Source organism: Terrapene carolina, unplaced genomic scaffold (genome assembly GCF_002925995.2).
Source record: "Terrapene carolina triunguis isolate 2854851 unplaced genomic scaffold, T_m_triunguis-2.0 Scaffold172, whole genome shotgun sequence".
Taxonomy (NCBI): domain Eukaryota; kingdom Metazoa; phylum Chordata; order Testudines; family Emydidae; genus Terrapene; species Terrapene triunguis.
In genome coordinates, this window is record NW_020664523.1 from 2271578 (window position 1) to 2285885 (window position 14308).

Below are 14308 nucleotides of genomic sequence, written 5' to 3' on the forward strand. Positions count from 1 at the left end.
CAATGCCCCTGGGTTCAGGCTTTGCTGAGCTAATTGCCTTTGAGCTTAGGTGGGCCACAGAATTGCTCGTCTTCATCTCTGTGGGGGTGAAGCTGCTAGTGGGATGCAGACCAGGGGGTGAGCCTATGGTTGCCAACTTTCTAATTGCACAAAACCGAACACCGCTGCCCTGCCCTGCCCCTTTTCTGAGGCCCCGACCCTCACTCCACCCCCTTCCCCTGTTGTTGCTCGCTTTCCCACACCCTCACTCACTTTCACCAGGCTGGGGCATGGGGTTGGGGTCTGGGAGGGGGGTATGGGCTCTGGCTGGGGTGTGGGCTCCGGGGCGGGGCCAGAAGTTAGGGGTTCAGGGTGTGGGAGGCGGTGCGGGCTCTGGGGTGGGGCCAGGGATGAGGTGTTTGGGGTGCAGCAGGGGCCTCAGGCAGGGGGTTGGGGTGTGGGAGGGGGTGTGGGCTCCGGGAGGGAGTTTGGTTGTGGGAAGGGGCTCAGGGTTGGGGCAGAAGGTGTGGGCTCTGGGAGGGAGTTAGGGTGCAGGAGGGAGTTCAGGGCTGGGACATGGGGTTGGGGTGTTGGAGGGGGTGAGGAGTGCGGACTCCAGCCAGGCAGCGCTTACCTCAGGCAGCTCCATAAAACGGCCAGTATGTCTGGTTCCTAGGCAGAGGGGCGGCCACGGGGGCTCCGCCCACTTCCCCCACCCACAGGCGCTGCCCCTGCCCGCAGGCATTGCCCCTGCAGCACCCATTGACTGTGGTTCCCGGCCAATGGGTGCGGCGGAACCGGCATTTGGGGCGGGGCAGTGCATGGAGCCACCTGGCCACCCCTCCGCCTAGGAGCCAGACATTCTGGCCGCTTCTGGGAGCCGTGCAGAGCCGGGCAGAGAACCTGCCTTACCTCTGCTTTGCCGCTGACCTACCTTTTAGTGGCCTGGTCAGCGGTGCTGATCGGAGCCGCCAGGATCTCTTTTCGACCAGGCGTTCTGGTCAAAAACCGGACGCCTGGCAACCCTAAGGGGGCTCAGGGCTGGGGCATGGAGTTGGGGTGCGGACTCCAGGCATCACTCATCTCAGGCAGCTCCCAGAAGCAGTGACGTGTCCCTCCAGCTCCTAGGCATGGGGGGTGGCTAGGTGGCGCCACGTGTTGCCCCGGCCACAGGCGCTGCGCCTGCAGCACCCATTGGCCAGGAATGCAGCCAATGTTAGTGAGGACCTAGAGAGTGCGTTGGCTCATGCCACCCATCCCCCGCAGAGCTGACCCCTTCTTGTGAAGAATCATTACATTTGAACCATCGATGATCAGATTTTGTGGGAAATGAGACATGGAGCAAACTTGCTGTGAAAAACCTGACGGTGTGGTACAATCTCTGGGGAGAAGCAGGAAGGCAAAATGGTGGTTCTGAATAGTGATATTGGTGATAGCCTGTGGCCCCTCTCACTGCAAAGGGTTTCACACTTTGCTGTGCATACACACAGTGCTCCTGAAATGCAGCCGCCTCTGTGGAGGAGGGCAACAGCCATCATAGCAAGCCCAGCGTGATGAGTGGGTAAGGGCTTCTTGGCCCAGCACATGAGGTAAGGCCATCTTTATGGAAATGGCCACAGCATCTGCCTCTTCCATGCAGAATGGGTAGGACTTCGCTTTTCAAAGTGGTGCCCCATGTAGCAGAATTCCTAGAGAGCAGTCGGCGTGTCAGGAGCTGAATCTGTGGTTCCATGGAGCCTCAGTATTTCAAACCCAATGCCTGGATTCAAAGCGGCTGTTAACTGCCTTGAATTGACAGACAGATACATGCCAGGGTATCCGTGTGGAAAGGGATGGCAAGTGGGGGCTGGGATCTACCTGAGCTTTGAAATGCTGACAGGACAGCTGGAAAGCAGCTCACAGGCATGCTCATACTTGCTGGGTTTTAGCATAATATAAAATTTCCCCGTGATCTGCACTGTGTTCAGTGCTTAACTAGATGGCCAGTTGTTTCTGGTCCAGGAGGAGTGTGAACTGTATGTGCCTGCTGGTGATCAGCTGAAAGAGAAGGGTCCATGTCAGGAATTTCTCCCCTTAAGTATGGAGGCTGGCACTGTACCATCGAGCATCCAAAGGGTTAATAGAGTCTGCTGCTCTTTCAGCTGCGTGCAGTTTCCCACTGTTTGAGGTGAAGAACAAAAATGGAACAATGCTGTCTTGTTGGGCTTTGAGGATCCTCTGCAATTTAGGACCGGAGGATCAGAACAGGGACAAAGACCCAGGAAGATCCAGTGCTTTTCCTTCCGCATCGTGTAGGCATGATCATCAATTTGGGACACTCATGCATCAAAACAGTGCCCGGGACACAATGATTTCATTAATGTCAGTGGCTGAGATGTGACCTGAGAGAAGAGTGGGTGTCTGAATGCTCTGCTCAGTGCTACAGTTTAGTGTGTGACCTCAGACTAATTAGGCAGAGCAATAAAAGATGGCATGATAAACATGCAACCCTGTCATTGCTGAGGCCTTCCTCTAACTGATGGGATAATTATCAGTCTCTCTTTTGGCTCAAAGCTTCATTTCCAGACTATATTGAGCCCAATTATAAACACTGTCATAACTTCACCATAACAAATTGTTTGATTTTCTAGGTCAACTCTGCTACTTAGGGTGATATCACTCATGAAAGCTGGTATTTTATTTCAGCTTTTACCAGCATTATTTTGCTTCAAAATGACTTAAAATGCATTAGTGTCATTGCTGTGAGGTACTCGGAGATTTTTGGCAGACTAAATTGTACCTTTCCTTGCCTTGTTCTAGTAGCTATTGCAATTTTTTCATTAAGTTACAAAAACGGAATAAATTGTGCTAATCTTCAATAGATTTTTTCCTAATTAATTTTGCTAAAACAGTCAGGGGGGGAGAAAGAGGAGGTTGATTTTTAAACACTGCATCAGAGATGGACACAACTAGTGCAGCTAATGAGCACCTCCACCAATACTCCTGGGGCCTTTCTTCTGATGCGCGCTCTGGATAGCTGAGGTCAGCCAAAGCACTTCTGTTAACAGCTCCAAGACTTTAAACTCTTTGGATCTGGCATTTTCCGTGGAGGGAGCTCCTCAATTCTAGCAGATTTGTCTTGTTAGTGTGCCAGACCCTGAGTTTTCAGCTAGGCAGCGGGAAGTTGTGATCACTGTCCTGATTGGTTAAGAATTGCCCACGTCCTATTATCACTACACTCTCTCCCCTCCACTCCAACCCATGTGTTTGACTCATCCACCTGTTCCATCTTGTCTTTTAGACACTAAGCTCTCTGGGGCATGTTTGCACAGCGCCTGGAACTGTGGGGCCCAGTCTGGTTAGGTTCTTGCTGCTACTGCAATAGTGTGTTAAAAAATCATAAAAGTTTGTTCACCTTCTATGGAGGGTGCAAGGCCCATGTGTTTATCTGGGCCTTTGCTTGCACTGGAGTTCCATTAAGTGTTGGATGGGGTTTGGGTTTTATCCTCCTTATGGTTGTGTCTGGTAAGTGATTTGGGTGTTACCTATTTGTGGCCAGTTGTTGGCTATTTGTGATGAATTTTGTAATTATTTTTTCCCCAGTAGCTTGGGCAGCATGTGCCTATTTTTCTGATATGGCTAGCATTACAGCTACTATGTGTGTATTGACACTGCCTGGTGCATACAGGGCAGGTGCCGTATTTCACTCATTCCTGTGATCCTTACTGGCCCAGGAAAGAGGCGACCTTAGTCTTCTTTGTGGATCATCATCAGAGTTGAGGCTGGTAACCCTCAAGAATGGGGAGGTAGTTGCAGGAATCAGCGTGGGGGATCCAGTTGCTCTGTCGTGGGTCTGTGAAGAGAACGAAAGCTATCGTTCCTTTAGTTAAAACTGAGTTACCACAGTGAAATGAGTGTCTGAGGCCTGCCCTGGAGATGTGGAGGGATGCTGCTCAGGCCCAGGGCCCTAGCCTCACTTTTAGGGACGAGAGGTGTTCCAGTGACAGGAATGGCTGCTTTTCTGTGCCACTGCATCTAGCTGGTGAATAGTCATGTTACATCTTCGCCTCTTAATTGGTGACAGGCGGTGAGACTTCTGAGTGCCATCAAGGCCTTCCCAGGACGCTCTTGCCAGGGCCGGCTCTGGCTTTCTGGCCTCCCCAAGCAAAAAAAAAAAAAAAAAACCGCGGCGGCCAGAACAGCAAAGCAAAAAAAAACAACCTGCGGCGCGGCCGGAGCCAGGGTGCAGGGGGAGGGAGCGGGGAGAGAGAGAGAAGGGGGCCGGGAGGGCTCCGCGCCGCTCCGGTCGGCTGGGAGGGAAGGACGCGGGCTGCCCTACCGGGCTTGCTGCAGGGCGCTCCCGTCCTCCGCGCCGCCACCCCCTACAGGGCGGCCGGAGTGGAACAACAACAACAACAAAAGCGGCCGTGCCGCCCTAGGATTGGGCGGAACGCCGCCTCCTACAAGCTGCTGCCCCAAGCACCAGCTTGCTCGGCTGGTGTCTGGAGCCGGCCCTGGCTCTTGCCCCAGTGTAGCACCTAAACCTGCCCAAGAAAAAAGAATATTCAGAAATGTCCTTCCGTGGGGGGAGGTAGAGTTACTTTCAGGAAATAGCCCCAAGAAAAATGCCCCGGCCCTGGAGCCAGTGGGGAATGGCCATTGTGCCCAAGAGAGCATTCTAAAAATGTATTTTGAACAGAATTTTTGGAAAATAGAGAAGGCCTTGTCTCCACAAGAAAGCTACACCAGTTTAACATCAATCAGTTTTTAAACCTATTTAAACTATTGCAAACCCCAGTGTGAATAATATCAGAGGGGTAGCCATGTTAGTCTGGATCTGTAAAAAGCAACAAAGAGTCCTGTGGCATCTTATAGACTAACAGATGTATTGGAGCATAAGCTTTCGTGGGTGAATATCCACTTTGTCAGACGCATGTGAATAATATGATTTGGTTTAAGGATGGCTTATTTCAGTTCAGCTCATTAAATGCCTACTTGACTTTGGCCAAACCAAAATGAGCCTGGTTCAAACCAAACTGAGTGTCCACGTGGCCTTTTGTACCAGCTTAACAGATTTGGTTTAAAATCACAATTAAAAAAAATTAAACTAGTGTAGCATTCTCATGTAGACAGTCTCAGAGTAGCTCCACTGGTTTGCATTTCTGCCCTGCTGCACATACAGGTTCAGGGCAAGAGGGATTCAGTTGGTACTTAGCAGATGCCCATGCAGTTTGATTTGCAGCTAAGAGATGTTTGATAACCCAGCTAGGAACTGAATTGATGTACATTCCTAAGGCAATAAGTGAATCTCACAGGCTTTGCAGCTCCCCGGGCTCCTTTACTTACATGGAGAAGGCAGTAGTGTGAAGTAGGTCAGCAGGCGTTGGAATGTAAAAGTATTTGGTTCAGAGCATCCATTTATTTGGATTTAGGACGTAACCAGGATTATGGGATTTAGCTGGGAAAACATAATAACATAACGTAAAGTTGGACTGGGTGGCATAGTTGATGTTTGGAGACCAGAAAACTGTCTCATTGATGAAACCAGGCTTGCTTTGTTGACCTGGACAATGAGTACAATTAACGCATTCCAAACCAATGGTGATAAAACCAGTAGGAATGGACAGTGGTATCAGTATAGTGTGTAGCTGTGCAGGAGATCAGCGCTCATGAGCAGCATGGCTCACAAATAATATGTTCAAGGACACTGGGTGATGTGGAGGGGAGGTGGGAGGAAAAGCTGCACTGTTCATATACTGCCAGTTCTACTCTATATTATTACTAGTCATATTTATTGAATTATTGTCAACAACTTGCTCAGTGTTGGACAAGACCTTAAGAGAAAGACAGTCTCTGCCCCAGAGAGTCTGAGATGCTGTGCACTGGGAAATCCAGACAGGGCAGGGCTGGGATGCTCACCACTTACACAAACCATCTGCCCTCCATTTTGGGGAAAGTAAAACACCTTATAAAGAAGTCTTGTCTTCCCCATGTCAGCGCTCTTCTCTTGTAGAGTTCTGTGATTTGTATATTACAGTCCCTTGTTGCTTAAAGAAATTCTGCTTGAATTGCTTATTCATTAGTCCCTTCAGGCCCCTGCTCAACTTTAGCCCCGTGTGCCTCCTTTTAAACATAGTTTGTGTCTCCAACTGCTTATCTTCTCTGTCAGTCTCCTGCTTAGAGTTAGTACATAGATATTTAACACATTCCGGTGGGTTCTCATAAGAGGCAAGTGTAACCGTCCCACAACGTTTACACTTGCATCTTATGAGAACCCACCGGAATGTGTTAAATATCTATCAAGTAAACACCCAGCAGGGGCCGCTCACATTTCTGTGTGCCAGATCTCTCAGCCCACTCAGGTGATCTGAGAGCAGCTGTGGCTGTTGCTGTGTGCATCTTCAGACTGCCAAGGGACCTGCTTGCTGGGAGGCTGATGGCTTTGCCCTGTTTGTTTCAGTGGTGGTGGTGGTTTTAAATAGATTTTCCCCATCTCTCCTAGGCCAAAATAGCTTAAATTTTTAGCCGAGCTTAAACTGAGCATGCCGCACAGCCAGTTCGTGTGGGCTGTGTTTGGGGAGAGCCAAGATGGGTGGGGATGTGAAGTGGTGGGAGTTTTGTTCTGTGATGGCTGTGCCCACTGGTGAGTGTGCTGTGTGATGGGGGGACCAGTGTGCTTCTGTTTCAGTTTGACATTTTGGGATTGTGTTTGTAATTAATGGCTGGGGTGCCCTGGATGGGCGTCCTCTTTAAAAATCCATATAAAGCCGCAAATTTAAACAGCACCCAGCACAAGCAGCCTTCTGTGCGGGGAAATGCAGAGCCAGAGTCCTTTGAGAGCCCTTCCTCAGTTCTGTAATAAGCAAATCCCGATGCATTCATTTCGCATCCATTTGCTGCCTTTCTAATGAAGCGTTAGTAGTATCTGATGGGGTTGGTTTTAAAGTGAATTTAGTGTGGGTGAAAGGCAGCACATGACAGCCCAGGAGACAGAGTTCCCTTTGTATATCCACTGGGGTGTGAGTCTCTGGGTGTAAAGTGCTCCAGGCATTTCCCCACCAGCAGGAAAGGTAGACACTGACCTTTCTGAAATGAAAGCTGAGATTCTCCTGACTCAAGGAGCTGCAGCTTTAAGAGCTTGAAGTGAGGCTACTTTCCAGGGATTGTCAGTCATGGCTAGTGCCAAGCGGTGGTGGCAGTGTTTGGGTTGGGGACGCACACACCAGAGTGAAGGGTGCAGTATAAAAACCTAGAGAATGATACTGTAAACTGATCTGGGACCCACCAACTCCTTCCGTTAATGCCATTCAACAGTCATCCCATGATACTGACTCGTGGTCACTACTAACCTGCATTAGGCTGGATTTGAAGCAGTGACCAGGTGGAAAAAGGCTCTGCATCGCATCTCCCAGGCGAGTTTTCTGGAGTAATTTTGATGGTTAAGTGTTCACATTTGAAGGCAACAGTAGACATTCTTGTGGAATATGTTAGTTAATCCAGTGACGAGGGTAAGGAACATTCAGGAAACTCCAATTATTAAGGTTACACTTGAAAGGCTAATTTGGCCACATTTCACGCCAACATTTATAGTTTATAGTGTATTCTAATAAAATAAAGGATTATATTAAAGGTTACATTTAATAAGGGAGAAAGGAATAGAAAATATTGTGTATTTCCAGCATGGCTGAGCTAACATGGCTAGAGCAAATTCAAATTTGCAGTTTCTCAATTTGTCTTGATCTCATGGCCTTGATATTGCGTTAACAATTGTTTCTTAAATTTTCTAATTTTGGATTTGTTTTATTTTTCTTGTCTTTTCTTTTCTCTTTCTTATTTTTTCTTAAAAGAGAAAGAAAATAGAAAAAAACCTGGTGATAATTGGCTTTCATAGGTTACAGAATGCATCTAACTTTAAGTGCACCTAGACTCCAGGGAATACTGTACTGCTCATGCTTAGGAAGTGGTTCTAAAATGGTCATATGTTTACATACAAAGCAAAAGCTGTTGCCTTCAAAGAGGACTGCGTCCATGCCAAGGTCCAAGCTTCTGCTGTTTTTGTTGGGGGTCGGATGCAGAGAGGAAGTGTGGTTATCATTTTTAATTTAAATTAAATCTATGTATTTTGGGCCAAAGGAATTTTGGTCATACCCATGCTGCTGCTCCCCCTTTCCCCACTCCAAAAAATCACTGTTGTGCAGAGACCAAGACTGGAATATTTCAGGTCAGGAGGTAAATGCTTTGGAAAATTACAGAGGCAAGGTGGGTGACTTAATATCTTTTATTGGACCAGCTTCTGTTGGTGAAAGAGACAAACTTTTGAGTTCCATAGGCTCTCTTGTTCAGGAAAAATAGAGTATGGGAAAATAAGAGTTAAACAGAAATTATAATTTCTATAATTATAGATATAATAACTACCTGGTATAATTAGGACTTCAGGTATATTTTCTTTTTGTTTTTCAGCAAATTAAACAGAAGCAACCTATGTTTGCATTTTCATGTACTATCCTAGTCCACCGAGCAATGGTCAGCCCTGTCTTTCGGCAAAGATGGTTTGAAGGACAGGAGTATCAAGAAGAGTATTTGGGACTTTTTATTTAGTACATCCTTAGGACCTGGACTGTTGTTTTAATATCAGAGAACACTTAAAGAATTGATGCCTGCTCAATATAAAGTGTTATGGATGCTTTACAGGACACACACACCCTCTCTCTCTCTCTCCTCCTCCCTCTCCCGCCCCCCAGGAAGAAAGACAACAGCTTGCCAGAAGCTCGGAATGGGCGACAGGGGATGGATCACTTGGTGATTACCTGTTCTGTTCATTCCCTCTGGAGCATTGGCCACTGTCGGAAGACATAATACTGGGCTAGATGGACCTTTGATCTGACCCAGTATGGCCGTTCTTATGTTCTTAGCTGTAGATCCTGGATTCCTGAACAGCTATTTGAGAATTTCATGTAACGAAGGATTTAACTGAAAACTCACTTCTCCCACCCTCCTTGCCCCTCCTCAACGGCATTAGACCATTAAAGAAGATCAACTCCCATTTCAGCGCAGAAACTCCAGTGTAGCCAAGTCAATGATGAGAAAGATAATTAGCATGTTAAATGCTCAGTGTTTTATTCAAATTATGTTTAATAATATTGAGCTATAAGAAAACAGTGGCAAAAACTGTTAACAGCTGGCTTTTTCATTATAAACGTAGGTTTGTTTTGCATAGCATTTTCAGTTTAATGAAAGCCGCTTGAGTTTCATGTCATTTTTCAATCCTATTTCTTTATTATGTTTTTCAGCCATTGGCTAGCCATTCGCAGGATTGCAAATGAGCTCTGAATATTTTAGGAGCCAGTGGGTTTCAGGAATTAATGATTTGCCTGTATTTTATGACTGTGATTCAAGTTCCATTGGCTAACCAGTCCCAGAATTATATGTGCATGCAGAGGGAATCCTTGTTTATGGGACTGTTAGAGTCTTGCTGGGAGCTATGGGCTGCAGTTCTAAGCCAAGTATGAATAAAACACCACGGGGATTCTTTTTCGGCTCTGAAGCTTCAAATATTAATAGGGTATCATTTTCATGACAAGTATTGCAACAGGTTGTGAGCACTTTGTTGTAAAACATTTTCTCTTAGTGGAATCACATATTTTAATGGAAATGTGATGTCATTTAAATTATTGATATCCAAAAGCACAAGTCCACTGTGTGTCCACAGATATTGAAATAGTTTCAAATGGGCTCTCGTCTAGCTGCTCCTATGTCTGTTAGATTGCATTCCTCTCCATAAATATTACATCAACCAGCACACCAGGACCGATGTGGCAGCAAACCAGCATTTAGCGTAATAGGCAGCAAGTGGAAGCATGATTGCAAACTGTCTCAGTTCATCTAAATGGCCCAGGCTTCCACACAAAACCTTCTAGTTGTGGTTAACCACAAATGACTTTTTTTATTTCGCTATAATATTAACAACCCCCCTTCAGAAATTTGGGGTTTTGTGGGGTTGGTGGTGCGAGGGTTGTGATTGTATTTCTGACATTCGAGACTGTAGTTAGACAGATTGACCAAGGTGCACACTCTGGCTAGGGGCTGTAAGGCTTCTACAATGCTGCATCTCCATTGGTTGGGGGAGCAGGGGAGCAGCATAACACTTCAGTGTGTGTTAATATCAAAGTTTGTTGTATTTACCCATCTGCCAACCCAAGTTTTCTCTCTCGAAGTTTTGAAGCGTGTTTCAGCACACTGCGTGTGCGCTTGCTGGGCTGATTTACACTTCCTCACGCTTGCTTAGAAAATAAAAATCTCTCTCCACCTCCTGTTCATTGGCCCCATTTTAGAAAGGATTCCCCTTGCTTTTGGACCCAACCTTTCAATTAGTCACAAGAAAACCGGTTTCCTGTGTCCCATCTCAATTCCATCCTTTGACACAGCAGCATCAGTACAAGGCTGTCTAGGTGCTGGACAGGAATCAAACAGTCCCCTCACTATACATGTGCACTTTGAAAATGTTAAACTCTAGCTCTTTATAAATACAAGAGGATTAAAGGGTCTGAAGGAGCTTATAGCGGGATGTCCAGAGAATCCAAAGTGATCAGTCAAAATGTCAGCATAACCATCAAAATAAACAATCTCTCGGGAATCTCTGTCTGGTTTGGTTGAAATCCTGCTTTCTGTTATTAAATTGTAATTTACCAAGAACAAAATGTTAGTCCGATTGGGGAATTGGCAACGGAAATGAAGACAGCTTGTAGTTATGTCGCTGAGACCACAATTTTTCTCCCAGGAGCCTTTTATCTCAATAACAGACACAAGATGAGGAGGGGAGAGAATGGATAGAAAATAGAGTAACTTATTCATATCAGACAGGTTTCCCAATTGAGAACTGGATGCAGAATAACATCTTGTGCTGCTAAAAGAAGAGTTGGCTGAACGATGTCCAGCTAGGGACGCATTGGCAACTTGTCAGCAGCCTCAAGGGATGCACTGCACTTGTCTCAATCAGCGCAGATTGCAGTCTCCCTCATCTCCTGAAAACTGCAAGCCATGAAAACTACAAATCCCAGCATGCAGTGCTCTGTCTTTACCTGAGTAGCTTAGAGGTAGGCTTGGAAGGATTAGATTTTTATCAGCAAACATCGATAAACGTCAATTTTACAATACACACACACACAACTGACAAAAATTATTTTCATTGATGATGATAAAAATTTACAGATAGTGTGACAAAGCTCTGTCCTTGTCTCCGTGGCTCCCGCATTTCCTGGCGGATTTCACTAGCCTCAGAGGCTCATTGTGACCCTCCACGTAGCCCTTCTCTCTCTAAAGGCAAGGGTCACAGCTTACTGAGACATTTTCATCATAAGCCAGCAAGAGAGGTGAGGAGAAGCAACCCTCCCTTGCACAGTCTCTGTTGTCTCCTGGTCTCAGTGATTGATCGGGGAGAGGAGGGGGGAGCCCGGGCCCACCCTCTACTCCGGACTCCAACCCAGGGACCCTAATAGTAGCAGCTATGGTAGCTGACTTTTTGGAAATAGGATGTGTACAATTCCCTGGGCCACTTCCCCACAGCAGCCCCCACTCAATATCTCCTTCACCGTTACCTCAGGGCCGCCTTCCTTGCGCCTGATATGGATTTGTACTGCTTAGTCCTTCCAATAGCTCAGCTTCCTCCTACCGCTCCTGATAGCATGCCTCACTGACTAACTGGGAGACTTTTAACTAGTTCCAGCCAGCCCTTGATTGGCTTCAGGTGTCCCAGTCAACCTAGCTCTCTCCACTGCTTTCTAGAAGGATCTTAATTGGCCCCAGGTGTCTTGATTAACCTGGAGCAACTGCCATTTGGTTACCATGGTACCGGGGATTTGTTTAGCCTGGGGCTAACATACCTGTTCCTCACTACTTTACTATAGCCATCTGGCCTTGCCCCGTCACAATAGGCAAAGTAAGGAAAACGCTCCTTGAGAACTTATTAGAGTTTGATTTTAGAGTATTTACTTTATATATTTTGACACATTACGTAGACAATTTGTATTTGAATGGTTATAAAGCTTTAACTTTTTGAATCTCAGCAGTCTAAAGTAATTAAATAATAATTGTCTCCCCTCCCCATTCTCTGATGCTGTTATAATTTCCCACAACTGTGAAAATTTAAATAATAATTTTAAAAAATGCTTAAAAATACACATTCTGACGAAATTATTTTTAAAAAAAGGAAATTGAATTCTGCCAAGCCTACCTATATGTATTGCTATATGAAAGTTGGGAAAAATAGGTGTGTGATTTTTATGGGTTTTATAATGTTCAATGGAGCCTGAAGCTTTTTAACAAAAAGCTGTTTGCTTTTTACTTTAGAAATATGAGGAATATCAAGTCTGGTCTGCCCTGCCCTGTTTTTGCTGAAGGACTCTTTGGTAACAATGTGAGATTCCTCTGCTTGCAGTTGGAAGGGAGGAAAGATGGGGAGATGTATCTTTAACAAAAGAGCTTTTCTTCCAGGTGTGTGTAGGACATTGGAGTTGTATGCTGTAGCTATTAACATAAGTGCAGTGTGTTTAGTGTCTTGACTCTCACTTCACTTTCCCATGCCCGGCATCTTTTGATGTCATAACAGAGCTGCCAACCCCAATTATTTAAAAACAGGTGCCAGGTCCCAAAAAATCACGACATTTAAAAAATATGGTGTTCTTTTTATTTTCCTTCTGGTTTTTGAGCCTATAGGGGTCCTGTTTTTCAGCTTTGCTCTGCAACCTCAAAGATTAGAAATGTATGTGTTTTAAAAAAACCCCTCATATAATCTCATGACTCCAGGAGCTGGGGCTTTTAGAAATACCCCTAATATCATGGGGAAATTGCAAGAGTTGCAATAATCGATTAGTTCTCCTGCTGTGCATAGAGTTTTCCAGGAAAGTCAGGAGAGTCAAACTCAGTTTTGTACATTAAAAGACAAAAAGAAAAAAAATCAAGGCAGGATTAAAAACCCACCTCCCAAATTCCAGGCCTTGGTCGTAAATCAATAAAGTAATAGAGGAGGCACAAACACAATCCCTCCTCTGTGCTGATGACCTTTAAGGATGCAGGCTGCGTTGCCAAACCCTGTGGGTCACTTGCACTGTGCTGCCTTCTAGCCACCCATGAAAGTTACTGTAGCTGTCAACCTGGGATAATGAAATAACATTAGCTTTGGCTTAGAAGCAGGTTATTGTGCCTCCCTTTTCTACATGAAGCAGCATTCCAGCATTCTGTGGTAGCTGCAAATGGCCCAGGTGGAAGCTGCCAATGCAACCAAGCATCTCTGCCCAAAGCTGTTAATGTGTGTGTGTTTTGTCATCAAACATGATCACTGGATATTGTTCTGAGATGTTCATAATCCGTGAATCCGGTTCTCCAGCTCTGCTGATGCTTACACTCTCTTTCTTTTTTTCCTTCCCTTTTCTGTGCCGGCAGCAAACCCTGGAGATGAACCTCACCAACCTGGTTAAACGCAATAGTGAACTAGAAAACCAGATGGCCAAGCTGATACAGATCTGCCAGCAGGTGGAGGTACGTGGTGGCAATGCTTCAGAGAGCGGGGGTCCATGCTGGCTGAGGGGTGCGTGCATTGGGGGTGTGATACCTGCCTGCAGCATGGGAACCCTGAATCGGGGAGAGGGGTTATTTAGGGTGATGATAGGGGGGCAATGGGGTGAAATTTGGAAAGGGATCATGCAGGGGAAAGCCCTGGCGTGAGATGAATGAGGCTGCAGAATGGTGTCCCAAGGGCAATGGCAGAAACCCCATACCTTGATTCATTTAAATCTAGGCAGGACAGACTGCTGGTAAATACACTACATTACAGTGAGCAAACTGCACTGGTAATGGGGGAGGTGGCCTAATAGCATGATCCCTCTACCTGAGATTGTTCTGTGCAATTCTCCCATGGCAGCTGGATGTTGGGAGGTGGACGGTGTCACTGATGAGTGGGGCCATGCACTGCCTGACCACTGTGGGTACGTCACCCTCTCGGGGTGTAGGAGGATTAATTGACACAGGGAGGTGTAGTTTACATCTCCAGTCTGGCCCAATATAGCTAGAGCTGTGAGCCGGTAAAGTGTCTGAGACAATTTCCCGGGAGAAGATAGAGTTTGTCTGGAGAAGGGCAAATGGAAGTGGCTGATGGACCATAAACAGAATAATTATAACTGTACTGTGGAGAGAAGTATGAAGTAGGCTGCATGGGGTCTGCCCTGGAGTCTATCCTCATAAGTGCTGTGGAGGAAGCAGCAACCCGTATGCAGTGAGAGCTGGAGAGACCATATCGTAAAACACAGGGGTTTTCATAGATTCATAGATTCTAGGACTGGAAGGGACCTCGAGAGGT

The 14308-nt window shown here is 46.2% G+C and overlaps 1 protein-coding gene across 1 annotated transcript in view; it reads left to right on the forward strand.

Moving 5' to 3' along the window:
- The window catches only part of LOC112106020 (probable E3 ubiquitin-protein ligase MID2), a 412491-nt gene that overhangs the window by 241847 nt on the left and 156336 nt on the right, over window positions 1–14308 (forward strand). The window contains exon 4 of the mRNA XM_029912053.1: window positions 13396–13491. Coding sequence (XP_029767913.1) covers window positions 13396–13491 — 96 coding nt within the window. The remainder of the gene's footprint in view (window positions 1–13395; window positions 13492–14308) is intronic.